General features: G+C 34.4%; 4 protein-coding genes across 7 annotated transcripts; 2 read left to right on the top strand and 2 right to left on the bottom strand.

Moving 5' to 3' along the window:
* Positions 1 to 1,397: 1,397 nt before the first annotated feature.
* LOC149382026 (uncharacterized) lies at positions 1,398 to 4,413 on the top strand. The gene is made up of 10 exons (XM_089630294.1): positions 1,398 to 1,901; positions 2,364 to 2,394; positions 2,481 to 2,629; positions 2,729 to 2,820; positions 2,933 to 2,940; positions 3,039 to 3,110; positions 3,217 to 3,384; positions 3,469 to 3,564; positions 3,994 to 4,116; positions 4,298 to 4,413. The coding sequence occupies exons 1-10, from the start codon at positions 1,882 to 1,884 to the stop codon at positions 4,319 to 4,321; spliced, it is 783 nt and encodes a 260-aa protein (XP_089486420.1). The 5' UTR covers positions 1,398 to 1,881; the 3' UTR covers positions 4,322 to 4,413.
* Positions 4,414 to 5,035: 622 nt separating this feature from the next.
* On the bottom strand, positions 5,036 to 9,532 carry TET4 (tetraspanin4). The gene is made up of 2 exons (XM_089630293.1): positions 8,793 to 9,532; positions 5,036 to 5,608 (listed from the first exon to the last, which is right to left on the bottom strand). The coding sequence occupies exons 1-2, from the start codon at positions 9,303 to 9,305 to the stop codon at positions 5,261 to 5,263; spliced, it is 861 nt and encodes a 286-aa protein (XP_089486419.1). The 5' UTR covers positions 9,306 to 9,532; the 3' UTR covers positions 5,036 to 5,260.
* A 7,440-nt stretch (positions 9,533 to 16,972) lies between these two features.
* Positions 16,973 to 21,323, top strand: RIP5 (ROP interactive partner 5). Of its 4 annotated transcripts, none has more exons than XM_089601669.1 (5): positions 16,973 to 17,189; positions 18,326 to 18,431; positions 19,186 to 19,399; positions 19,483 to 20,199; positions 20,743 to 21,323. In XM_089601669.1, the coding sequence occupies exons 2-5, from the start codon at positions 18,412 to 18,414 to the stop codon at positions 21,202 to 21,204; spliced, it is 1,413 nt and encodes a 470-aa protein (XP_089457795.1). In that variant the 5' UTR covers positions 16,973 to 17,189; positions 18,326 to 18,411; the 3' UTR covers positions 21,205 to 21,323. The 4 variants fall into 4 exon arrangements, with proteins under 4 accessions (XP_089457795.1, XP_089457797.1, XP_089457796.1 ...); XM_089601671.1 differs by lacking the exon at positions 16,973 to 17,189 and adding an exon at positions 17,792 to 17,904; XM_089601670.1 differs by lacking the exon at positions 16,973 to 17,189 and adding an exon at positions 17,982 to 18,057.
* Positions 21,324 to 24,414: 3,091 nt separating this feature from the next.
* Positions 24,415 to 25,958, bottom strand: LOC149382023 (uncharacterized). The gene is made up of 2 exons (XM_089601823.1): positions 25,686 to 25,958; positions 24,415 to 25,387 (listed from the first exon to the last, which is right to left on the bottom strand). The coding sequence occupies exons 1-2, from the start codon at positions 25,710 to 25,712 to the stop codon at positions 24,467 to 24,469; spliced, it is 948 nt and encodes a 315-aa protein (XP_089457949.1). The 5' UTR covers positions 25,713 to 25,958; the 3' UTR covers positions 24,415 to 24,466.
* Between the last annotated feature and the right edge of the window lie 800 nt (positions 25,959 to 26,758).

Genomic DNA, 26,758 nt, shown 5'->3' with positions numbered 1-26,758 from the left:
CTTTAATTTAAAAGGAGCTTCCAATTAGACCAAAACATGATGGGTTCAAGCTCAATTTATTTTTCGTCTTTCTTCTGCTTCTCCTACTGAATGGTCGGAACTGGGCGACAGAGTGGATTATTTCATAGCCGAGAGGGAGGATGTAGAGAAAGATGGAGTGGTCTAAGGTTAGGCGTCTAAGGCTTGCACGAAGAAAAAAAAAAAGTAGAAGCTTAAGGGGTAAAATGAATTTTGTACACTAAAACACCAGATTCTTGGAATTTAATAGAATTATACAGGATACTTGGGATTATTTTTTTAAATATGGTTATGGGAGATTATTTGTTCTTTTATATATGTGTAACAAAGAATATTACCCGATTTATCTAATTTTAAAACTTTATTTCGAGAATATTTATTTTCTCATTCTTATTTTTTTAGTACCTCATTTTATTTTATTATTTACAGTTTTATTTAAAAATCTACAGTTTCTTTTTTTTTTTAATGAAAAAATCATCTGAAAAGAAAAAATAATTTATGGAATAATTTGAAATTTTGAAATATTTCAGGAACTGCCCTTCTGTTTGTAAAATTTATGACTGGATTTTTATTTAGGCCTAGTACGAAGCCCATAACCTATCTTTTGGACTTCAGGGATGTTTGATTGTGGGATTCAAACGGAGAACTTAAGTCCAATATTTTGTATCGTTGATCGTTGTACCTCAAGTTTGATTTGTGGTTGTCAAATTTCAAAGCCCCATGAAAGCTATATTTATTTATAAAATAATAAATGGAGTGTGCAATACTCTCAATTCAACTATAAAGACTATAATTACTCCAAAATAGATAGCTGATGTACATATATAAGTTGACGTGGATAAATTAGGCACGTGCATGGTAATAGAGATTAGTTCTAAGCCGATCACTCACAACCGCTAAAACATTTCGCATACTGTGACGGTGACGGACATTTCAAACACCGTTTGGTCCATAACTTCATAGACCAGACTTTATACACGCGTTTTACCTTTAACCAGTTGCGCAGAAACTTAATGGACGCCTTTAATAACAAATATATTATATATCAGAGTTATGTGAAAGTTTTATCCATGAATTTTGAAAAAGTAAATACTTAACCTTGATTTTGCTTATTCATTTTTTTTTCCTTCATATGTTCCTCTAGTGTATAAAATGCTGCCCTATAAAACATGAATAAACTAAATTTGTTTTAGAGAAAATTAATTACTCATTTGCGACTAAATGAGATTCGTATTAATAGAATAAAATTATGGTTATAGAAGATTGTACTATTTTAAATTTGTAAATTTAAAGACAAAGAAATGATCTAAATAAGATATTTTATTCTTTTTCTAAAAAATCTAAATTAAAAGAAAAGATCTTCCATAGGAAAAAAGAAAAAGAAAATAAAATAGAAAGTCAAATAATGAACAAAACAACACCAAAGATCAAATCGCAAGACAATCCGACTTCGAATCAGAACTCAGAAACTCTTCTTACGTAAACGATCGCAAGAAGTTTTATTTATTAAGAAAAAAAAATACCCCCAAAAATCACTCTGAACGTGCAAAACCGTTTGTCAATTTTTCGTAATCACGAATCGACCAGCGAAGCTTGCTTGTGGCGATTGATTCCATTTCGTCGTTTTTTCTTTCATCCTCTGTATACGCATTTATTATTTATTTACTTTTTTTTTTTGCCAACTAATAGTAATTATTAATATAATTTTTAAAATATATCCTTGTTGCTACTAGTCTCTCTCTCTCTATCTCGGTACCTGTATAACCTCTGTGCTCGCCTGAGCTCTTTGGTGTTTTTTCTTATCCGTTTCGAAACGCCAAACGGTTGGTTCTTCAGTGAAGACTGCGAAAGAGAGAGAGAAAAATGGTTCAGATTAAGGAATTGTATCCTTTGCTTCTGATTATTATCAATTCGCATTGCCGTTGAACTTTCGATGTTTGTTATTCATGTTTATGATTGACTCTTTTCTTTTAAGGAATTATCGTTGCTGTTCATTGTCCTTATTGGGAGAATATCGGTAATCTATGGGATAAGACTTTAAGAGATTACGAAAACAAGGTTTTTTCTTTTCTCCTTTCTTTTTTTGGTATTGGCATGGATAAAGTAAAACGAAGACAAATAGATAGATTTTTTGTTTTGTTCATATGAATTGAAAAACTGGGCATTCTCAGCTAGTAGGAGGTTCGTTAATACTGCAAAGTGCGAACTCAAACCTTATTGAAATGCTTCAGATCATCAAATTAGGGAACAAAGGGAAAAACAAAATTGATTAGTTTTGTTCTGTTTGCATTTGATCACATTGAAAACATTGTGAATTTTCCTTGACTCTGCAACCTGTTGTGAAGTCGGATTCCCATGCCTTTGTCAGTAGAAGAGGTAAGAAAAGTAAAACATTGAAATTGGCAGCTTTATATAGTAAGCTATGTTGATGAAGAATAATGAAATGATTGGAAATTTGGCAGTACCAAATAGCTCAGATGTACATGGTGACAAAGATGCAACAACAAAACACGGACGGCGGAGAAGGCGTGGAGATTTTGGAGAACAGGTCATTCGAGGACGATTCGCTGGGGAAAGGTCAATACACTTCCAAAGTATATCATCTCCAAAGGTAAACCGAAAGAAATCTCGGTGCCAGTATTATTGTTATTGCAAAAAAAAAAAAAAAAAAAAGAGAAAAGAATAAACTTGGTGATTTTTTTTGCCACAGCAAAGTCCCGGCTTGGCTTACAACTTTTGCCCCGGCGAGCGCGCTCATTATGCAAGAGGAGGCTTGGAATGCCTATCCAAGATGCAAAACAGGTTGCTTTATTTATTGATCATACGCGATATTTGTTCCCTTTTTTTTTTTGGAGTTGATTTTGACGCTCAGCCGGGTTTCCATGTGATCAAAATCGGTGAAAAATCAAACCAGTTATCAAGGTGATTGTTTTTTTTTTTATGTTTATTACCTTCCACGAAATAGTCTAAACCAGAATACTCGATTAATTTTTTTTTTTTTTTTTTGTGCATTCGTGCAGTGCCCGTACTTTACGAAATTCCGACTAACCATTGAGACCATTCATAAGGCTGATAATGGGCTATCGGAGAATGTATGTTTATTCTTTCTTTTTATTTATTTATCTTGATATTCATGGCTCTTGATTAGGAATTTACATTGTTTGTGGGATTGTGTGTGGTTGTGTGTCCAATAAGTAGGTTCATGGTCTTAACAAAGAACAAGTAGCGTTAAGAGAAGTGGAATATATCGACATTGCATCCTCGTCCACCGATTATTGGAGTTACATGGTCGGAGGTAACGACGTTGACCTCTCCAAGTTCAAGTCCGAGAGAACCGGCCGTGGTCCGCTTTTGAATGGATGGCAGGTTTGAATTGAATCATTCGCCTATTTTTTGCTAATACTGTTTACATGCGATTAAATCTTTTTATTTACTTAAACTGTGTTACAGGAGACGTGTCATCCAGTTATGACGGCATACAAATTGGTCACAATCGATGCACCGTATTGGGGTTTCGGTTACCGAGTTGAACAAGCTCTACTATCAGTAATTCCCATATTCCTTCAAACTATTCAGTACTTAAGAAGCGTTATTGGGTTTTATTTTTTTTTGTCAAGTGGCTTTAGTGGTTGTAAGTTCTTGATGAAACTAATTATTTTTTTACTGTGCACACATATGACATTAAAAATTTTAATCTGTTATATATATATAGTTCAAGTAGAGTTTTGATTAAATGATATTTTTTTGTGGCTATGCTTGGCTCTAAAGAGCAGCGCATTATGGTTGTTTTCTTTTCTTCTCTTCATTTTTGTTTTGATTGCCAAAAAGAAAATAAAAGATGCACAGAGCAACCGCATAAGGGCATAGTTTTGTGATGACCTTTCACTATGGGATTTTGGTGGAAAACATGGCAAAAGCATAATTTACAGATTTATTTTTCTACTGGATGTTTTGTAAATTATTTCATTTTTGCAGGCTGAAAGAGCGCTATTCCTAGAGAGCCACCGGAAATGTTTTACATGGATAGACGAATGGTTGGGAATGACAATGCAACAGATTCGCGAAATTGAGCTACAAAGTGACTCCTTATTAAACGAGGTAACATAATGTTTTCGTGTTCGTCTTTTAAGACGAAATATAAACACTTTGTTTCCATTGTCAAAATGCCATATCTAGCTTTTCTTCTTGTCGTAAAACTCTTAATATCTTTGATATGTTCATTTTAGAAGACTGCTTGACAAGTTTTGTTGACTGTTGATCTTCTTTCTTGATAAAACAGAAACTGGGAAAGCAAGTTTGTTGACAACTGTGGAAGATATAGAAGACATGTCTCTAATAGCTTCCAAATTAGTAATTGTTACGATGTTCGAAATTGATAACGAACCATATTTATCAACCAAGTTTTTGGAAAAAAAACTGAGTAATTAGATTAGAGGTCTAGCTAGCTCTGTGGCAGTTTGTTCTTCTTCAATATTTACTCAGATACGTATTTTCTTTACAGGTTACAGCCATATAACCTTAATTACATAAAATAAATAAAAAAAAGATAGATTCATTCATCCTTGTCTAGACCATGATTCATTTTCCAATAGTAGGTCTTAAACTGAAATGTCACCGTTCTCCTAACGTTTCGATGTTCACAGAACTGTGGGCAACATAAGCTTCAAATACTGTAGTTTGAAGATTATTCAAAGATCCAATTCTTAAATTTCATCAATCTGGTTTCCTGAGCTTCTTTTTTTTTTTTTTTTTTAAATAGTCTCGTAACTATTGAAAAACAAACTTTGTTGACCCTAGAAGTCCATAAAAAATAAAATAAAAAAAATTATGAATAAATATAATGAGATGAGACACATTCGGACTCACCTGTTCAATCAAGCTAAAGCTTTCTCTTCACTAGTAAGCATTAAGCAATGTACAGAAAGCATACAAACACAAATCATCAAACCATACCCTACTAATCTCCTAGATAATATCTTTATTTTATATGAAAAACAAACTTTGTTGACCCTAGAAGTCCATAAAAAAATATATAAATATAATGAGATGAGACACATTCGGAGTCGCTTGTTCAATCAAGCTAAAGCTTTCACTTCACTAGTAAGCATTAAGCAATATACAATGTACAGAAAGCACACAAACAAAAATCACCAAACCATACACCCTACTAACCTCCTACATAATATCTTTATTTTCTATAATAACAAACCCCAAAAAGTCAAACAATAGAAAGAAAAAAAAGTCAAAAGTGGATGCGGCTGGGCTGGGACTTGGTCATGCGGGCCTCGCCGTAGGCCTCGTGGTTGTCGATGCGGCGATTGTTTCTGAAGGCGGCGAAGGCGACGACGTAGAAGATGACGAGGACGATGAGGACCACTATGTTGATGACCGACACCTTCCGCCAGCTGTTCTTGAGGCTCCCCAGCACCCCGGCCCTGCACGAGTCGCACCCGTAGCACAGCTGCGTCTGATCGTTGCTCCACCGCCCGCAGTCCAGGCTCGTCCCCGTCGCCCCCAAACCCGACGCCGCCCACGTCGTCTCGTTCACGTACGTCAGCCCGCACTCCGTCGGCGGCTTGCAGCACCCCGACTGTCAATTCACACACCAGAGGGTACTTTCGTCATTTTCACCGATACAACGGAAAACAAAAGGAATGTGCAATGAGATATGACCACATAAAACAATAGCTAATAAGATTGTAAGTTTTTAATAAATGACCACGTAAAAACAATAGAGGGTACTTTCGTCATTTTCACCAATACAACAGGAAAAGATAAAGAATGTGCAACGAGGGGGGTTTTTTTTTTTTTTTTTACTAAAGGGTCTAGTAAATTTGTAGTCAGCTACATACACAAGTATACAACATTGGATTTTAATATTTAGCTAATTTTTTTTGTAAATTTTTAGTGAATGACCACAAATTGATTTCTAGACAATAATTAAACTGTTTTTCTATTATACGTTAATTTCAATATTTTGGGGATTATATTTTGTTTTAGATGAAAAATGACCTTAATTGTCTAATTTTTAGAATGATAGGTTCTCATGTATTTTTCATATTTTTTTTCCTAGTAATGCCTACAATTAGATATAATTTTATACGAAAATGGAATATTTATTTAGAGGTAAACTTTAAATGGGGTACACTGGGATAATCGTGTCCAAAGTCATTGTTCAGAGACCAAAATGTTTCAGGCTTAATAATTCATCAACTATTTGCACACACACACATACACACACAAAAAAAAAAAAAAAAAAAAAAAAAAAAAAAAAAAAAAAAAAAATTGTATGTGTGATTTCAAATGAACAGGTGGGTAAATTTGTAACTGCATGTTAAAGTCAAATCATATAAGGGTAAGCAAGTTATCCAAATGCAAGCCATACATGTATGAGATCTTGAGATCTCAGTGGAGTGGGATTTCACAAACTTGTGAATGCTTATGGACATACTTGAATGCTTGGCCCAAGAGAGGCGAAGTCTTTTTTCCTATAATGGTTCAGTTATTTTTTTTATTATTAATTTTTTTTACGCCTTTTTTCTTATCCAAAGCTGAATAAATGAATGAAAAAGAAAGAGATGTATCTTTTCTCCAAAAGATGTTGATTATTGGGCTTGGCCATAATTTAGCAGTTGAAATAATCAAACTTCTGTTCACTGATGTGTCATGACTCATGAGCAATCAAACTCCATATTATGTTTATCATGCCTGTCTGTCACTTATTGACATGTACAATTTATACACACACAAATATATATATATATATATATATATATATATTATATGATGCAATTTTTTTTTTTTGGAAGATAATGGCTAATCACTCTTCAAAGGAAAAATAATAGCTATATGGTTTCTCTAAACGCTCAAATTTCAATGATGTGACACAACCCCAAATTTCAATAATTCATCACTAATTTATCCTCACCTAATCTATAATGCAACAAGAACAACTTGTAAAAAGAAAGAAAAAATAAACTGTTACAAAAGCTGCTAAATTAGTTTTCAGAATGCACTAGGGACATTTGTAGAAATTTTATCAACAATGTGCCAAAATAAGATCATTGTGATTTTATGACGATAATGGGTTCCCAAGACAAACCTACTAAAGATAAGGCATGTGAAAAAAGTAGGGACAGTATTGATAGACCATAGCACATGAGTCTGCTTGTGGCGATTTCATTGTAATTAAAAATAAGAATAAAAATTGCTTAACGTGTCTGATTATATACGTACGTAACGTACCCAAAAGAAACTTCGGAAACTTATTCTTTTTTTAGACAAAATAACGTCATATATAAAAGATATTCCTCCTAAAAGTGAAGCCTAAAATAATAAAGTAAAATTATGTTAGTGTTGTTCACAGAGTCAATTCAACTGAATTTGAATCCTACCAGTATCTAGAAATGTTCTTAGTTCAGAGTATGCGCTTGATTACGTTTTACTAAATATATGAAAAAAATATTGTGTTTCTTAGGTTGTATAGTGTTAAAAAATTTAAGAACGTTCATCTTAAAGGCTTTTCAAACAATTGTCTTTTGAATCCCTCAAAAAAAAAAAAAAAACAATTGTCTTTTGAAAAACTAAATTTTATTTTAAACAGGGATTCCTTTTAAAGAAATTATGGATGTTTCTTTAAATAAAATAAAATAAAAATAAAAACATTTTGGGTTTAGCTGAATCTCGATTCAGGCCTCACAGCCATACCGTGCGGTGTGGCCCAGTGCCATTAACACCAATCTCAAAAAAATGTATATTATAATTATTAGTAGTATCATCAACTAATACTAATATAATAATTTATACCATTTTGTAACGTACGTACCTCCACACCACAGCTGGTATGTATGAGTTGTTTCTATTTAACTCGTTGTACAAAATTTTCTTAGAAGAGACGAGACAAATTTATATGAAATATAAATAAATTGACAAACCACCGACTGGAAACATTATGTAAAAATTATACCTCCAATATTATCATTATTCCTTAACAGTCTTGTTAATTGAGATATTAAAAAAAATTATGAGGAACGTGGCCGGAATGAATATCATTGCTAAAAAAACACTCATACCTAATTCGGTGCGCAGATGGCGGAACTATGATTAGACTGATAACCTCATATATACATATACATATATATTTATACTTATTTAGTCTACATTTATCAAAGTGATTGAGACACAGTCCTCAAATGCAAAACTCTATCGATAGAGCCTATTGCTACGGTACAGATCTACTTCTAAAGTTTCATACTTGTTCAAAAGACTCCAAACCCTGTTGTCTTTTTCCTCAGTATTAGTAGTACACATTGATGATGAACATTTTTTACTCACCACTGACAATACTAGGTATAGATTCTATCAATATTGATGATACCACAGATAACAAAAACAAAGTAACGAGAAAGTTCATTGATCACTCTTAAATATTCACGTTTCCAAAAATTTAAGCCAAACATTAAATAATGTTTTATCATTAATGCACAGAACAAAATATGAAGAAAAAAATTAAAAAAAAAAAAATAAAAATTGATACTTGATCATCTCTGTTTATTTGTTGATAAAATAGTTTACTTTACTTGAACAAACTTAATTTTTAGCTTCAAAAAGATGATTTATGATTGATTGTATATTTACCATGTCTGTTTAATTGTGAGACGTTGATAACCTAAAAAGCTTGTTTCACTTAAAAAAAAAAATAAAAAAATTTAGCTCCAAGTGAGAGTATATTGAATATATACATGTAAATATCAGGTATTTAATATAAGACGTACCTGGATGGGATTAAGCTTCCTACTGGAGAACATATCAGAAGTCTCAGGAACGCCATTAACGGACCTTCCAAGATGAGCACAGACCTTGGAATCCCTAACACAGGACCCGATTTTCGCCCAATTAGACACATCAGAAACTCTCTCCTCGAGCCAGCCTGAGTAATCGGAGAGATAGTAGTCCCGGTAGGCTCGGCCGGGGACGGGGCGGCCGGAACCTTTGTCGGTGACGGCGTAGGCGAAGATGATGAATCCGAGGAGCGCCGCGGCGACGAAGAACATGACAAAGAGGTAGAGTCGCATCAGGAGAGTGTTGCGATAGCACGCGCCGACGAATCCGGCGAGCGAGACGGCCATCACGGCGGCGCCGATGACGATGATCGGCCACTGCAGGAATTTGAGGCAGTCCGTGCTGTTCGCTCGGCTGCTCAGCCAGATTCCGCCGCCGAGGATCGGGATCGAGAGCAGGAACGTGAAGAAGTTCGCTGCTCCGATCATGTGATTGCTTCCTCTCATTTTTATTTTTTTTTGAAAACTTTTTTTTTTCTTCTTCTTCTTGGAGTTATGTTCTTCTGGTCTCGTTTGTCTTTTTCTTTCTTTCTTTTCTTTATGGTAATGAAAGAGGAGATGAGAGTACTGTTTCGTTTTTGGTGTTATTTGGTTTCTTCTTCAGCGATATCGATATATAAGAAAATGAAATCATGTTTCTTGTTATTTATTAATTTTGTGGTTTATAATTAATATAATAACCTCTGATGATGTTATCGATTTTATTAAAATAAGTAAAATAAGTATATGGTTTTTTATTGTATAATAATTGGGGACAGAGAGGATGGGATTTTATTTATTTATTTATTTGTAGTTGCTGTTACTCTGTTTAGTTAGTTTGCTATAAGGAGTATGTAATAAGATTAAGATTCTTTGCATAAAAAAAAATTGTAAGAAGATTAAGACTACATGACATAAAGAATAAAATAAAATAAAGTTACGTATGTGGGGGGGGAACTAGAAAAGAAGTTTATTTCGTGATGCATGGATAAACAAAATTATTTGTACTGAATTAATAGTAATTGTTTTCTCAGCTTTTCGCCCAGCACAGTCCGATTATGGAAAGCAAAGTTTTAGATACCGTTTATTATTATCGTGTCGAAATTCGGATTTTATGGGCATATTTTTTATCGCAAAAGTTTATCGGATTTTTTCGGGGGAAAAAATCGATAGAATTTTTATAATAAATATATATAAAATAAGTTTTTATAATTTTTATTTAAATTTATTTATATTTTTATTTACTATACGATAAATTCTGATTTTTTCGCGATGAATCTTGATTTTTATGAAGTTTTTAAATGAATCATACCGGTTTTTTGTATTACGAAATTCTCTATCAAAATCGACGCGATATATTTCGATTTTACGGGTATTTCACGATTTTGTAACTTTTGTTATCGAAATTTAACGGTAAGTGTTATACTACGCATAACCCACCGGTTATCCGGGTATGTCAAACTTTGATGGAAAGTTGTATGTTTATGAGAAATTGTCATATCTACCACCATTTCAATAACATTTTCCAATAATCCACTAAAACAAAATTTTGGCCAAAAATACTACTTAGCTTTGTGTGGAAAACCCAAAATACCACTCACTTTAATATTCCTTACATTTTGACCAAAATCCAAAACAATTAATATTTATATATATTTTGATAAATCGGTGAAGGTGAGATTTTTAATAAACACGGTTAGGAGAGAGAAAGAGAAATTGAGTTTTGGTTTTTGATCAAAATGTAAGGAATATTAAAGTGAATGATATTTTGGATTTTCCACACAAAACCAAGTAGTATTTTTGGCCAAAATTAGTTTTCTGTAGATTATTGGAAAATATTATTGAAATGGTAGTAGATGTGGCAATTTCTATATGTTTATTTGATTTTTGTTGGTTTGTGCAAAGCAGAAACTTCGGAGTAACTAGCCGAGTGGAGCGGACACGTGTCGTTTGGAGCTTAAGTCGGTAATGTGATTTGAAATATTGTAACTTTCCAGAGATAAGAACAATTGCCATCATGGTCTCAAAATGATATTAATTTCTGTTTGACTTTCATGCAGAATAATATTTTATTTTAACTTATATACACAATACCAGGAAACTAGTGTAAGTAGCGTAAAGATATGATAAACAGCACCTGCCACACAAACAATACGTCTATTATCTTTTGAAATCAACGGACATCACAAAAGATGTGAATGTAAGTAAGAGTATTGCCGAACCAAAAATGAAGATTTACCTGGTAGTAAATGTTATATTTTTGCTTAAAGTCCCCATTAAAAATGGCATGTTACAAATGAATCTAAATTAGAGGAGGTTAATATGCGAGAAAAAAAAAATTAGAGCAAGTTGATTTATAAATTGGAGTGGTTTTTGAAAGAGTTTGAGAAACGAGAGAGAGTTTTGAGAAGAATAAGATCGGCAGTTAACTAGGCGGTGTAACTGAATGATCAAGAATGATCATCGGTCTTTCAATTCTCATTTATATAATGTACACTTACACTTAACTAATACAGACTTAACAACTTGTAAAGCCGGATGGTCCCGTTTCATATGCCATCATTACTATAATGCTTATTTTACAAGAAGGCGGAAGTAATTCCAATACCAGCAGAACTTAAAAAATATATGAGTTGCTCTCTTATAACTAACAAGAAACAGGCCCCGGCGTTGCCCGGGAAGCTTGATAAATTTTAATTTAGATAATAATGTGAACGGTTTGTAATTGTTGGTTATCACTTGTCATACGTAAAAGTTAGCATTTTTTTTACCACTTTTTAATATATGTTTAAACCATTTTAATTAAATAATAACTCAGATATAAAAACTAAATTAGAAATAGTAAGTTGTAATTATGAACACAATTTTTTTTAGCAACACAAAAATTATAATTAACCAACATCATTACTTATATATTCATTAGTTTTCAATAATTGTACTGATCATAAGTAATTTAAATTATAAAACTATTAATCGGCTAATAATTGTTATCGTTTTAAAGTTAGTTTAGGGAATTTTCATTTTTAGAGTTATTTTTTGAATTTTTTCGTTTTAGAGTTGTTTCTAGAATTTTTCGTTTTACAAAGTTGTTTTTGGAATTTTGTTATACGGTTACTAATGTAATTTTAAAACTTAAATAGGTATTTTTGGAAATTTTAAGAAAAATCTAAGGTTACTGTAGCATGAATAGTAAAATTGGGGTTTTGCTTTATATATATATATATATATATAAATGCGTAAATATGGTTTGTATATGAATGAGTCCCAAATCCCAATGTAGTCTACTCATCACACGAGTTTTGTGTCCCTTACTACGGCCCGGCCGTTAACACCATGTTCAATGTCACCACTCTCACTCTCTCTCTCTCTCTCTCTCTCTTCATTAACATACAAAAATAGTCAGAATTCCATTTTCAACCATTTTAATTTAATATTTTATAAAGGACATTTTTTATTTAATAAATAAATATTGATTACATACGACAAGTTTTTCAAAAAATAAGTTCATTAACATTCATTATTATTTCATTATATTTCTCTTTAGTGCACTTTATTTTTTTTCTTAATTCGTCGTCACCTATCTGTTTATAATTATTTGTAACGGTCATATAAAAAAAAGTATTCAATGTGTTTAATTGAAATGGAGAATTATTTCTTCGGTTTCCTTAAATATTAGATATATCTCTTCACTTTAACATGTATTATATATACCCCCTTAAAAATATGTTGTATTGTAAATACCAAAATTTTTGCTTATTTTTTACCAAAAAAAAAATTTGAACTCTCCAAAATATCTTTAATATAATAAATATTTCATTACTATTTTATTAAAAAAAAAACCTTCTCTTTTTAACAAAAAATATTCAACTTTTTATAAAGAAATATTTTGATTTTTTTATCTATAAAAAATAAAGAGTTATTAATCAAGGGTATTTTAGGGAGTTTAAATTTTTTTATTTTGTAAAAAATAAATGAACAGAGTGTTATTTGCGATATAACATATTTTTAGGAGTGGTATGTGTCATTTATATTAAACTGAATAGAAATATCTGATATTTTTTGAAACTTGGAAGATAAATCGCATATTTCAGTTAAATACAAAGGATATTGTTGATATTTTTCATATGTAAAAAAAGAATACTTAGAGCAACTTTAATGATGAGGCCAATATCATTTTGGCTTCACTTGACACTTAATTTTTTTAAGTTACATTCATTTAAGCAAAAACCTCATTTAATGGTAAGTCAATACCGTTATTTACTTAAATAGGTTTTATATATTAACATCATCTAATAATAATTCAACAAGCTTTCATTGGATCCATAAATTTTTTAGAGCTAATTAGTTTTTATAGAGCCAATTTATGTTACAAAGCAAATGACTTAAATGTGAAACAATGACGGAGCTGCTTTAATTTTATGTTATTTATTAGCCATTTAAAGTTCCTGCTATGCAGACAGAAAAAGAAAGAGAGTAAAAAAAGTACCATACACGTAGAAGTAAAACAAACCGTCCAGAATCTGGTTCTTCGACGTAGATCTCAATATTTCTTTATATAAAATTCAAAGTAATAAGAAGATGCAAAAAAAGACGTTACAAAGGAAGTGGTCACAGCCAGGTCGGTGCAATTTTGATAAAGCCTTAATCTATAAACACAACTTTTTTGGTCAAACTCTACCCTGGAATCTGGATAAATAAAGTGGTATAATTCAAGAACATGCATTCTAAGATTACAAACTCTCATACTTTCGCTTTCGGAATAAACACTCATTTAGTTATTAAAATTCGTGTACAGCTGTGGTTTCCTTATCCATTACCTACTATAATTATAAATTCTTATATATATTTGTTATTATTTGTATCGTTCTAAAGTTCCCATTTCTTATAATAATGATTATTGTTTTGTTCATGACACTTTACCATTGACTAGTTTTCTGTCATGTAAATAAATAAATAAAAGAGAGAGTTTTCTGTTTCACATATCCTACTTATCCTAATAAACTTCCAAAAATAAATAAATAAAAACCCTGATCTACCAGCTCTATCATTAATCAAACTATTTACTGTGAAAGACAATATATTGTCAGAATTCAAAGCTTATTTTTTGTCGTAGCCTAAGAGAAATCGTAAATGATATATAGATCACCGGCAACGCCTTCTCTCTCATTCAGCATTGTGAATTGCCTTCCAATCTGATCAACAATCAATGATGTCAAGCTAGCACAAATTAATGTTCAAATTAATAGTTTAAATCTTATACGTATACATGTATATGAACTTGTACAACTGAATGAAGTAGTGGGTTACTGCCGATACCCATATTTTCTGAACATTATGGCACAAATGGAAACTTCTGTACAATACGTATAGTTAGACTATATATCAATAAATAAATATGGCTCAGATGTCACAGTTAAAGCCATACATAATCGGTAAATTTTTTTTTTTTTTTTTTTTTGGATTTCATCTTTCCTGGCTATGAAGGTATATGCTATATATATATATATATATATATATATATATATATATATATATATATATATATTAACAAGGACGGAGCTAGACTGGGGTTAAGGTGAGATATTTTTTTAGAAGAGCTAATTTATAATTTTTTAGGATAAAAATAAGAGAAAAAAAATTATATTTGGATAAAAAAATGTAAAACGAAATTTCTTGAGGGTAAGCATATGCTCTCTCTCTCTCTCTCTCTCTCTCTCTCTCTCTCTCTCTCTCTCTCTCTCTGTGATTAAATGGTAGTTGAAACTGAAATATCCTATGAATATATAATTGCAATTGATCTTTTACGATAGGGGTACGCATGCATGTACTAAATATTGACATATTTAGTACTAAATCGATCACGAACTGTAACCAATTCGTGATCAATGTATCACAAAATCAACTCAATTCGTTACCGATTTGATACTAAATATATCAATATTTGAGTTTTGGTTGATTTTTGGTAACCGACCAACAATTGATATTATTATTGTGAATTTCCTTTTCTTTTTTCTTTTCCTTTTCCATCCATGCAATCGTTATTTTAAAAACGTTACTTTGCTCTTATTGTTCTAATTGTGATTGTATTCCAACTTTCACGTATTAATTTATGTGATGCGACTTGAATTGAGCAACATAAGCTGTGAGAGTATAAAATAATATGAATATAGTGCCAGCATTGTGTTTTCTTATCAGACACTATTAAAGAGTTACGTTATAGCATAGTGCAAGCATTTTTCCTATATCTATAAAAACTGAAAATTAAAGATAATCGAAGTGGGCCTGATATATAATTTACCTAAATGGGCTTTACGAAGGTGACTACTATGCGTTAATAACGTTGATAGCCCTTTTTCGGTACTTCTAGCTTAAGAATAGCATGTACACACTTTTTATTACAAATATACCATTTTAAATTATAAACAACCTCTTTCTTTACTTTTATTTTTTTTAATTTTTTTAGCTCTATTTAAATTTATTTATTTTTTAAAATTTCATTATAATCAATGTTTTATCTTTTGAAAAATGCTATTTTTGAAATGTTAACTATTATAAAACGTTATTTTTGTAATTTCCCTTCTTCAATGGGCTTGTAGTCACGTGGTGAGTTGGTCCCATCTGTGGGTAAGTTTAATACGGATCTCTATAGTGGCTAGTGAGTGGGCTTGACCATTCTTCTTGGTAAAAACTTTGGCTTTGTTGGCTATATCTATTTTAACTTCAAAGGAAACTTCATAGAAGAAATGAGCTCTTGATTTCAAGTGTACCTTGTGTTCTTCTTTATTCCGAAGTCCTACACATAAACGTACAATTGTACGATACGATCCTACTGAAGTCTTATTGTGGATTATTTAAAGATGTTTAGAATCTATAATCTAATTAAGATTAAGGTGAGCACGTACGGTCCGATCCGATTTAAAATCGATAAAAAATCAAACCGGATCGATCTAAACGGTTTTAAAAAAAAATTAAATCGGACTGATCCAAATAAGAAAAAAAATTGGCCGAACTAAACCGGTTAAAACAGTCCGGTTCAATTTAAACCGTTTTAAACCGTGATAGACCGGACCGTTTAATTTTGGCATTTTATTTTAATTTATTTTTAAAAAGTAACCGATCCGGTCTAGACCGTTTGATATTTATTTTTTTTATTATTTTTTTAAATGCTAACCGGACCGATTCGGTCTAGACCGCGGTTTAAAAATTTTAGACCGGACTAGACCATTTAAAAATACAAATCGGACAAGTGAAATTTTAAACCGTTTAAAATCGGATTGTTGACCCAAAAACCAATAATCCGGTCTAGTTTACGATTTCACCGATTTTTTCTGCGCCATTACAAAAAAACTATGTCTACCATTACAAAAAAACAAAACAAAACAAAATAATTTAAACACCGTTCACAAAAACTTCACTACATTGTTATTGATGTATATATATATTTTTTTTACTAAGATGTCAATTAAATGTTTTTTTTTTTAACTATTAGTATATAATCCTTTTTCCAATAAAATGTCAATTTAATTTATGAAATTTATAAAAGTTAATGTTGATTTAGTTTTATATATGGGAGTCATTAAAAAAAAAAAAAAAACACACGCACACACAAGAGGGCTGTTTGACCAGACTAATTTATATGGGTATTTTCATTTTTTTTTTTCAACAAGTGTTGTTTAGTTTGAGTCTTTGAGTCCATTTGAATGGGTAATTTTTTAAATTTAATACCTCCAATATTGAATTTCTATCATCTAAAAACCCTCTATTTAGATACCCACTTTGATACATATTTCTTATCTTAACTTAATTTTTAGCAGAAATATATATACATTAATTTAAATATATGTATCATCCAAGTCTAAACAATTAATCATTCAAGTACATCATTTTAATCCACCTTCTAAACACAAATCATTTGAACCAAAATTGTTAAACAGATTGAAAACTTTTTATTATATTTTTATTTAGGTGAGAAGCAAGTGTAGACTGGACTTTAAGTCTTAAACAAAGAACAAAGTAGTTAAACTTAAACGGATAATATTATCAATACTCGGACGTAAAAATCCGAATTCAATGGGGTTAAATAAAATTCCAATTTCACACGCTAAACGACAAAAATAACGAGTAGTAGTGACAGTGGCACTGAACTCTCCTACTTGTCTTTCTTCTTCGTCTTCCTCTAATCTAATCCCATTCTTCTTCGAGTTTCCCTTTTGCATTTTTCACACACATCAGAAAGAAAAAAGAGACTAACAAACAAAAAGAATATATATTGTACATTGGTAACAGAGCTCAAGATTTCCAGATCTCTCTCAACACCAGACCCTCAGTTTCTTTCCACCATTTTTTTCCTGGGTAAGTGACAGAGTACAGCATTTCCATTTCAAGGTTGGGAAAAAAAAATTAGTGTCTTAAATATATGTTTTCGCTTTGATGTGTTGTTCTACTTTCTACGAGCGTAATGGTGTTTCTTTTTTAAAACTTTTTTTAGTGGTTTTTAATATTCATATAGTCATATACAATGTAGCTTCTTTGTCTTCAGACTTTTCTTTAGAACAGCCTTTCTGAAAAAAGGCTACAAAAAAGTCGAATCTCAGTGAAAGCCTTGATTTAATATAGTCATGTTATTATTATTATTTATCATTTCTCAATTGAAAATAAGAAAGCATTGTCGCTCTGTTTTCGCTTCAGATTTTTTTGATGCTTCACCTCAATTTACTGTTCTTATATTTTTTTGCTTTTTAGTTTTTTTTTTTTTATCTATCTAATTCTAATTGGTGCTTGATTGGAGGGAAGAATATTGACCAAGAAGGTTTAGCTTTCCTTGACCGACCCTAAAATAATGATTTGTGGGCTCAAGCTCAACATACATAATAAGACTAAAAAAAAGTCATAGAGTTGTTAAGAAGGGGAAAAAAAATATGACCTTTTTGTTTTCCTCAAGAAAATGTAATTTTCAAAACCCCACCACATTATTTATGCCATTTTTTTTTCCCATCTTTCACGGCAAAGCTGGAGGATAGAAATTATTTATTCCATCCCTCTATTCACGGAAACATCCTTGTTCGAGGTAATGTAATATTTCCGGACCAGGGGTACTTTTGTAATGTAACTGCATAAGATAAACCCTGGCCTTTGAGTACTGTTGTAGAAGAAGTAATAAGTGTTTTTGCAGTGATAATTTTGTAAGGAATTGGAATGAATGGTTATGTCTTTCTTTAGGGTGAGTTAAAGATATTATCGTTAATGATTGTGCATTTTCTAAATCAAACGACAGATCTTTCTGTGGCATTTATGGCTTCTTTCTCTGTGATGTTATTTGTGATGATAATAAAAGAGGCACATGTACACGCCATGAAACCTATTTATTGTGTGTCACGTAACAGCCCTCATTGGATTCCCTTTCCCTTTCCTCTCTCTCTCTCTCTCTCTCTCACCTCACCTCTGTGAATTTATTTATTTTCTCTTATCTCATTCTGACTCTTTTTCAGGATTTTGTTGTGGGTCAGAGATAAGCCTAAATTTAACCCAATTGCGGAGGCTTCTTGTTTGGTGACCCAGGAATTGTGAACAAACTATGCAGACCCCAAAAGCAAGGTAACAAGCTTCAATAATGTGCTTCTTTTATCTTCTTTGAATCATCTACCATGGAATAATGGAAAGACTAGGATAAGTTTTTTGTTTATGGAGTTTTTTGGACAGAGTACGGTTTTTGGGGTCCATAAGTAACGAGAGATATTTAGACATTTGTATCGGTGTAAGCTCACATGGTTACTCTCTAGTCTTACTCTTCTCATTATTGGCGTTTGTCTCATTATCTTGGAAAACCGTGACTGTCTATGTATGTATATATTTGGGGTGCTTCAATGAACATATCAAACTTTCATTTTCATGCTATTTTCTGGATGGTAAGTAAGCATGATCATATATTTTTCTTCTTTTCTCTTATTTAAATCTTATTCCTTTGATGTACACACAGAGAGAGACAGGCATAGAGGCTGAGTATAGTAATACACAAGAAAATGCATTTAATAGCTCACCCGAAAATAAAATTGTTCAAAAACTCTGTGCTGTGCTTTGATGATCAATTAATTTCATTTAGGGTTTTTTTCCCTCTCTCTCTCTCTCTGTGTGTCCCAGTAATGTGAGCATATAAGTCTCTGTTGAAATGTGATACGCAATTAAATTGGTTACATATTTGCAATTGAGTGGTCTCCATCAAGGCTAAATGAGCTCATTTCTCTTCAGCTTCGTTTTCGGACTTTAATCATCCCGTTGAATTTTGTTGATAACCAAATATGATATGAACCCATTATTTAAAGATGCCATATTCCACACTGTTTGATGGCAGAAGCGGGACGTCTGAAGCGCCTCCGAGAGTCTCTCCCCGGAGCACCACCACCGCGGCCCGCAAACTCCGGCCAACTCCGTTAGACACCGCCGATTCCACATCTTCCTCAGCCACAACCGCCGCCAAAACCCCTCCTCCGTCCACCAGAAGTACCCCGAAAGACAGAAGCCCCAAAACGATTGAACGCAAGTCACCACGAAGCCCCGTCCCTGAGGTAATCGAGTTTTCAACGTTTGCTTGTTCCGCAAGAAACCTTGTCCGACGGTCTTTTTTTTTTTTTTGGGTCCTTCCCCGCAGAAGAGGCGTCCGAGCAAGCTATCGGAGTTGGAGACTCAGATCGGCCGGCTCCGGGAGGAGTTGGAGCAAGCCAAAGAGCAGCTCCGGCGATCCGAGTCCGAGAAGAAACAAGCCGAGCTCGACTGCGCGGAGTCCAAGAAACGGGCCGAGGCATTGTCGGAGAAGCTCGGGGAGTCCGAGAAGCAGGCCGAGGTCCTGTCGGAGAAGCTCGAGGAGTCCCGAGAACAGCTCAGGGAAGTCTCCGGCGGCGAGGAGGGCCGGCTCGCGGAGCTCAGCAGGATCTCGGAGGAGCGGGACGAGGCGCGGCGGTGCGAGCTCGAGACGGTGACGAGGCAGCGCTCGGTGGACTCGGCCGCGCTCGCCGCCGCGCTCGACGAGGCCCGGTGGCTCAAGGTCGAGCTCGAGACCGCGGCCGCGTCCGAGGCCGAGCAGGCGAGCCGGGCCCGCGCCCTGGCCGAGGAGATGAAGGCCCGCGTGAGAGCCGTCGAGGAGTCCGAGGCCGAGGCCCGGACCCTGGCCCGCGAGACCCTGGCCCAGCTCGAGGCCGCGAAGTCGGCGGTCGAGTCCCTCCGGGCCCGGGTCGCCTTCCTCGAGGGGCTCGTGGGCCCGCCCCAGCCCGATTTGGGATCGGCGATGGAGGCCGAGATCAGGAGCACGGTGGAGGTGGAGGAGCTTCGAGGGAGGCTGGCCGAGGCTCTGGCGTCTGTCGAGGCGAAGGTGAGCGTTTTTAAAACCGGTTAAAATTAGCCGATCAGTTACGTTTAACCGGTTATTTCATGATTAACTGCCGTTAACCCATGGTTTCAAATCTAGCCGCGATATCTAGACGAGATCTGATTATCTTCACACTCTCGGTACGATATCTATAATATCTCGTATAGTTTTGCAAAATCTCGCAATAATTATATGAGATATCCCATAAAATTTTGTTGGTATTCGGTATCTCAGTAAATTTCTGGTTATTCCATGGTTTCAAATCTAGCCACGATATTTAGACGAGATCTGGTTTTCTTCACACTCTCGGTACGATATCTATAATATCTCGTATAGTTTTGTAAAATCTCCCAATAATCATATATTAGATATCCAACAAAAGTTCGTCGGTAGTAGTATTTCAAATAACTAAAAAAAATCTATATCATTACCACCCTCGGTAATCGATATCCCAACAAAATCGGACTATCTATCGGGTATCTGATCGGTAACGATATTTAAATCCTTAGGTCATCAAGCAAATATCGAAACTAACGATGAGTGCAGGTGGAGGAGAGGAGGGCGGAGGCGGAGGAGCTGCGGGGTCGGCTGATGGACAGGGAGACGGAGGCGCAGGGGATCGCGGAGGAGAACGAGGCCCTGAAGGCGCAGGTGAGGGCGGCCGCGAGGGAGAGGAAGGAGGAGGCCGAGAGGAGCCGCGAAAAGGCGGAGGCGGCCAGGGCGGAGGTGTCAGCGGTGGAGGCCGAGATGAGGCGCCTCCGCGTCCAGTCCGACCAGTGGAGGAAGGCCGCGGAGGCGGCCGCGGCCATGCTCTCCGGAGGAGGAGGAGGAAAGATCTTGGACAGGACCGGGTCCTTGGACTACAACAGCCCCGGGCCCGCGCCCAAGTTCGGCTCCATATTCGGGGACGACGCCGCGCCCGAGGACGACGATGACTTGCTGAAGAAGAAAAACGGTAACGTGCTCAAGAAGATTGGGGTGCTTTGGAAGAAGCCGCACCAGAAATAACAGGTTTTTTTAAAAAAAAAAAAAAAAAAAAAAATTTAGAGAAGATCAGTTATGTGGTAGAGATGATGAATGAACTGGCCATTTGTGGGATGGTTTTTCTTTTTTTTTAGGGCCACTTGATGTTTTATATGAATTGTTTGTGTAGTTATTATGAAGAAAAAAAAAAAAAAAAAGAAAAGAAGAGGTCTTTCTCAAACACGCTGGTAAGATGGTGCTTTCCTTATACAGTGTTCCTCTCGAAAACTAATATATACTGCAATATTAGGTTTCTTACTCTCGATGAGAAATTTAAGACCTAATAATCTAGTAAATATAACTGTTGGACTCGCTGTTTGAAAAGTAATTTGACTGCAATATACAGCAATATTAGGTTTCTTACTCTAATCTAGTAAATATAACTGTTGGACTCTGTTTGAATAGTATCTCAAATTAGATTTTTGTATTTAATATAAAAAAATATATTGTAAATCATTGCAAATAATCGCAAAAATTGAAGAGTTGATTTTTTTAGCAACGTCGATTACAAAAAGAATTGTCGTGCTATAATTCCAATGACTAATATTTTCGTGATTTTTGCGATGAAGATCAATGACTTAACTGGTTTTTGTCAACAATTACAAAAAAAAAAAAAATTCGTGTTGCTATCAACTTTAATGAATTCCGATTTTTTGCGATGATATATCATTATCTGCAATGAATATCACGGATTTAAATGCTTTTAGGGGTATTTTTTATCTAAAAAATAAATAATAAAAAAAGTCTAATTTCAAATATGATCGAAATAGCATTACAATATTTTATTACTAAAGATAAGTCCATAAGAAATTTCTCTATATAATGTGTATTCATAACATAATCAAAATTTATGGTTTTTCCAGTCATACCGGTGTCTTTGGGGGCAATCGTAGCTGAGCTAAATGGGTTCTTGGTTCTTGTTGGACTTGGACAATTAAAGCAAGGGAATTGGGCTTAATAAATGGGTTTTTGGTTCTTGTTGGACTTGGACAATTTATTGTTCTTATGAATGAGAAGCTGTTAATAATTAAATGAAAACAGAAAACATCACAAAAATTTATCCACATAGTGTCCTTTCTATCTGGGCTATATAGTTCAAATTGGGCCTTTCCAGGCCATGATAAATAAAACCCTGCCTTCTCTCTATAAGTGCTTATAACCCATTTGTAGACGAGACTGTAATCCTTTTATAAATAATGATAAAAGCTATTTATTCAAAGACGTGGTCTCACATTTGGGAAAGTAGCGATGAGAAAGCACTAAAAACCAATATGCTACTGAAAATTCATAAAAGCTTAAAGCTATCGCTCTAAAATAGGCATATTAATAACAAAAACAACAAGCTGTATGCCGCGAAATATATGATAAATATACCCAAAAAAATCATATCACAAATAATATCTAAATTATTTAATTTAATAACATGCTAAAAAAAGTATAAAACGAATATTAAAAGAAAAGTTAAATATTTTTCATAATTACTGCATAGCTAACAACGCGTCTGTATGAACTGAAAATAAAAACAGACAGTACGACCAAAAAAAAAAAGTTGGCAATTTAATAATGTCTAGTTGGAGGTTGTAAGCTATCATATGATTAGTTGTTGCTCAAGCGGTTATTTATGGTGTCATCTTTGGTCACGTAAGAGTTTATATGCGATTGTGAGAGATGATTCGACAAATCTCGAGCTAAGTTAAAATCTTGCGATTAGGTGGTTCTTTAGTGATACCATTCTTAACTGGTCTGGCGACCCTAGTCATACTATATTATATAGTACGAGTGTATATATGTAAATAAATTAATGTTGCACTGCAACTCTTGATTTTATTGGGGTCAGAATTCGGTGTCGTCAAGAATAATATCCCCAATCAGACGTACTGTTGCATATACGTAACAATTTTTATATATTATTAAAAACATAGTGCCATACATTTGGTATGAATTCAAAATGTAGTGATCAAATGCTATAAGCTTGTCATTTTCTCGTAGAGCAATCATTCCATTCAAACAGACCAAACTGTATACTATTAGTTTTTCGAAGACTTTATTCTCAGTATATTTATTTATTAATTTCCAATGAATATATTCTCATGCCGATTGTAACCGAATGCCTCGATCGTTGACAAAATCCCAAGATCTAAAAAAATCTTTCAGTTTTCAAACATTGGAAAATCATGCGCAAAATAAAGCCCTCCCTCTCTCTCACACCATTGGAACTAACATTTTTTTATTTTTATTTTCAAAACACCCACATAGCTAGCGAGCCTCAGGCAAGCTAGTACAACAATATATTACTATTAGTGTGGCGTTGATAGGAAATTCTTAGGTAACAACTAATTAAATTAATAAAATAATGTCACTGGCGTAGTAGTGGGCTAGGAGGAATAAATAAACATAAAATAATTGGATATTTTCACTGACTATTCCCTCACGCCTAAATCCAAAGCTGGCTTCGGTATCAGAGACAAGGCAAAGAAAATCTATACCGAAGTTTGGGGCTAAAATATGCTTTCACTGAAATTCAAAAAAATTGCTTAGAGATAAGAGAAGAGAAGAGCCTGAATCAAATCAAAACCCATTATCATACAATTATTGTTCAGACACCCTTTGTTTAATAATGCATTAATATTAACATCAATTAATCTATGATATGTTCGTTCCAAAGAATCTACCTGAAAATAATAAGAAGCAATCATGACAGAATATCTTGAAAACAACACTAAGTTCCAAGCCCCCGTATTCTTCTTCTTATACCTTGCATTAAACCAGAAACCATTCTTTTAATATTTTCAGATCTCAGACTCTGACAAAAACAATGAAACATCACTCTCTCACCACAACTCTTCCTTCCTCTTCAACATCTTCAGGTTTCTCTTTTAGTAATTTGGAATTGATAAAGACTCGTTGCACAATAAGTTAATAAACGCGTAAATTTCATTAATAAGCTTCATTTCTGAAGCTTAAAAAAAACAAAGTAAAATAAACACCCCCAAAAAAAAAAATTAAAGAAAATTGACATTTCCAGTGATCCAAGTGAATCACAACTGAAGAAATTAAAAAAAAAAAAAAGTAAAGTAAACCCCCCATCTTCTATGCTTAATATCATTCCTTTCCCCCACTCTTTTTTTTTTTCCGGGTTTCTTTCGGAAAACACTAACATTACTAAATTAAGAGCTAATTAAAACCCAAACCACTAATAATACCAGTGTATATATATATATATATCATCAACATATAATATGTATAACTACATAAGAGGAGTGGTGTTGAGAAGGCCGTGCCACGAAGAAGCAAACCCATTCCAGCTCTCTCTCGCCCCACCGTTCGTCGCCGCCGCCGCCGCCGCCACCGAGCCGTCGAAATCAGCCACGTTCCCAATAATCCCACCGTGGTGATGATGATGATGATGATCCGAACCGTTATAACCCCACAGCATCTTATTATTGTTGTTGCAAGCCTCTTGCTTCACTGTGGTCACGCTCACCGAAGCAGTGCTGGTCATCACCTGATGATGATGATGATCGTCGTGGTCAACGTCGTATCCCCCACCGTTGATCTGATCGTAGAAAGACGATCCCGACTGGCCGTGGTCGAGAAACCCGCTCCTGAGCGCGTCGAGAAACCCGGACCCGCCGGCTCCGAGGACAGTATTGTCATTTCCGAGCGAGAGAGTATTATTATTATTATTCTGTTGTTGTTGTTGTTGCTGCTGAAGCCTCGCGAAGGCGAGGGAAAGGTCATTTTGGTCATATCCGGACTGAAGGCCGAAACTCGGCCCGGTGATCTGAAGCGCGTTGACGTAGCTTTGATGGTTGTGAAAGAGTGGGTTGTTGTTGATGAGGTGGTTTTGGTGGTCGATGATGCGCTTCGGCTGAGCCGGCGAGGATGACGTGGAGGATGACGTGGCGGAGGAGCGGCGATTTTTCCGGCAGCCTCCGCCGACGGGGACGTTGCGGAGGGTCCCGCCTTTTGTCCAGTAGCGGCGACAGGCTTTGCAGAAGTAGCGAGGCTGAGTGAGAGAGTAGTTGTTGTAGTAACAGAATTTCGTGTTCGTCGAGTCGCACCGAGGGCATTTCAGGGCGTGTTCTGGCTGAGGTCGGGCTTTCCGGTCGCCGGAATTTCCTGATTTCGGGCCCAGCATGTTTCCCAGCGAGTCTGAGCTCATTTCCTAAATTCACATAAAAAAAAAATTGAGTTATTAGTTTCATTTCAACTTCGTTTTACAGTTCTTCATGATTGCAAGTCTATGTGTATGTTTTTCATCATATTTAGGTTATCTAAGCTTTTAAGATCTGAGTGAAGTTGGAGCTCATGATATAATCCTCAGTGATGATATAAACCTTTTTTGTTTGTCTTGATCAATTAGAGACATTAACTTCTATAAAGCTAGCTTGCTCATCACAGGGAAGTAGAGAAATGGAAATCAGATAATTAAACCAAGTTAGAGAGAGTTTCGGAAACCCTACCTGGCTATGTCCACCTGTAGAATCCATGCATGAAAAATTGATCAGAAAACACTTGCTCAGAAACTCTGAAGATCGTAGTGACAAAGTAGTATCTGTGGAGAGTGAGAGAGAGATGAAGAGCTAAGAATTCTATGTAAGAGTGTGTTGTTTTGAAAGGAAGAGTATGTAAGGACTAAGGAGGGAATAGAGAAAAGAGGAGAAGAGAAGAGAAGAGAAGAGAGAAAGATGAGAGAGCGATGTGGGTTTTTGGTAGTTATGTAAATAAGGAAATAGAGAGTCACTCATAAGATCTAATATATAAAGCAGCTCGAAGACGAAGACCGCGTATAATAATATAATATTATTAATATAATAAAACAATCATCGTTTCCGAGAGAGAGAGAGAGAGAGGTGATGTGGGGGCTTCTAGGCTTGCTTTCACAATAGATATAAAGAATGAAGGAAAATTCCAGTCCCAATCTCTAAATCTTGTATATATTCTGCAACGGTTTCATTATTCATGTATAATAATAAGTACTTAACTGAATAACATTTATATCCTTCCAAAATATCTTTACAAAAATTGGGATGTGTTGTAGCTGCTGTACACTTCGTAAGATCTGACCGGTAATAGACTATCTGAAATATTTTTTGTTTTTAACAACAAATGATTTAGTTATAATTATATACACTGCATATTTCTTTTTAGGTAGTGATACTATTTAGTAATATTATTTAAATCCATCACTTTTTTTTATAACATGGATATAGTAAATCATGTAGAATTGATATATCAAGACAAAACCATAATAGAATTAGTAGTAACCCTTGAAAAAATTTAAGCCATCCATCAAAACATGTATTTGTCATTTTTATTATATAATATTTTATAATGTATATAGTGTGTGTGGTATTGTTGACTACGGTCCCAGAGCGTGATATAGCATCAATTTTTCTGGACCCCACTACAACGCTAGTGACTTCTCTTTCCCTGTGGGCCCCACCAAACACTAATTGAAATTCATCGTCCGAATAAATTAATTAAAATTAAAATTAAACTCTTCTTCCTATTCTTTGTCCAGTCCGCCAACACA

Source organism: Urtica dioica, chromosome 11 (genome assembly GCF_054948205.1).
Source record: "Urtica dioica subsp. dioica isolate 48M chromosome 11, U.dioica_male_clone48M_v1_H2, whole genome shotgun sequence".
NCBI classification, from domain to species: Eukaryota; Viridiplantae; Streptophyta; class Magnoliopsida; order Rosales; family Urticaceae; genus Urtica; species Urtica dioica.
The sequence above is the reverse complement of the archived record's forward strand: the minus strand, read 5'-3'. Positions and strand labels throughout refer to the sequence as shown.

Bases quoted from the DNA above. Each gene is read 5' to 3' on its own strand.
- LOC149382026 (XM_089630294.1), top strand. From the start codon at position 1,882: ATGGTTCAGATTAAGGAATT. The intron at 2,630-2,728 runs GTAAACCGAAAG...TTTTTGCCACAG, and splicing joins AAAGTATATCATCTCCAAAG to CAAAGTCCCGGCTTGGCTTA. The intron at 3,111-3,216 runs GTATGTTTATTC...TCCAATAAGTAG, and splicing joins ATAATGGGCTATCGGAGAAT to GTTCATGGTCTTAACAAAGA.
- TET4 (XM_089630293.1), bottom strand. From the start codon at position 9,305: ATGAGAGGAAGCAATCACATGATCGGAGCAGCGAACTTCTTCACGTTC. The intron at 5,609-8,792 runs GTACGTCTTATA...GTGAATTGACAG, and splicing joins GGAAGCTTAATCCCATCCAG to TCGGGGTGCTGCAAGCCGCC.
- RIP5 (XM_089601669.1), top strand. From the start codon at position 18,412: ATGCAGACCCCAAAAGCAAG. The intron at 18,432-19,185 runs GTAACAAGCTTC...GTTTGATGGCAG, and splicing joins ATGCAGACCCCAAAAGCAAG to AAGCGGGACGTCTGAAGCGC. The intron at 20,200-20,742 runs GTGAGCGTTTTT...CGATGAGTGCAG, and splicing joins TGGCGTCTGTCGAGGCGAAG to GTGGAGGAGAGGAGGGCGGA.
- LOC149382023 (XM_089601823.1), bottom strand. From the start codon at position 25,712: ATGGATTCTACAGGTGGACATAGCCAG. The intron at 25,388-25,685 runs GTAGGGTTTCCG...ATGTGAATTTAG, and splicing joins CTACAGGTGGACATAGCCAG to GAAATGAGCTCAGACTCGCT.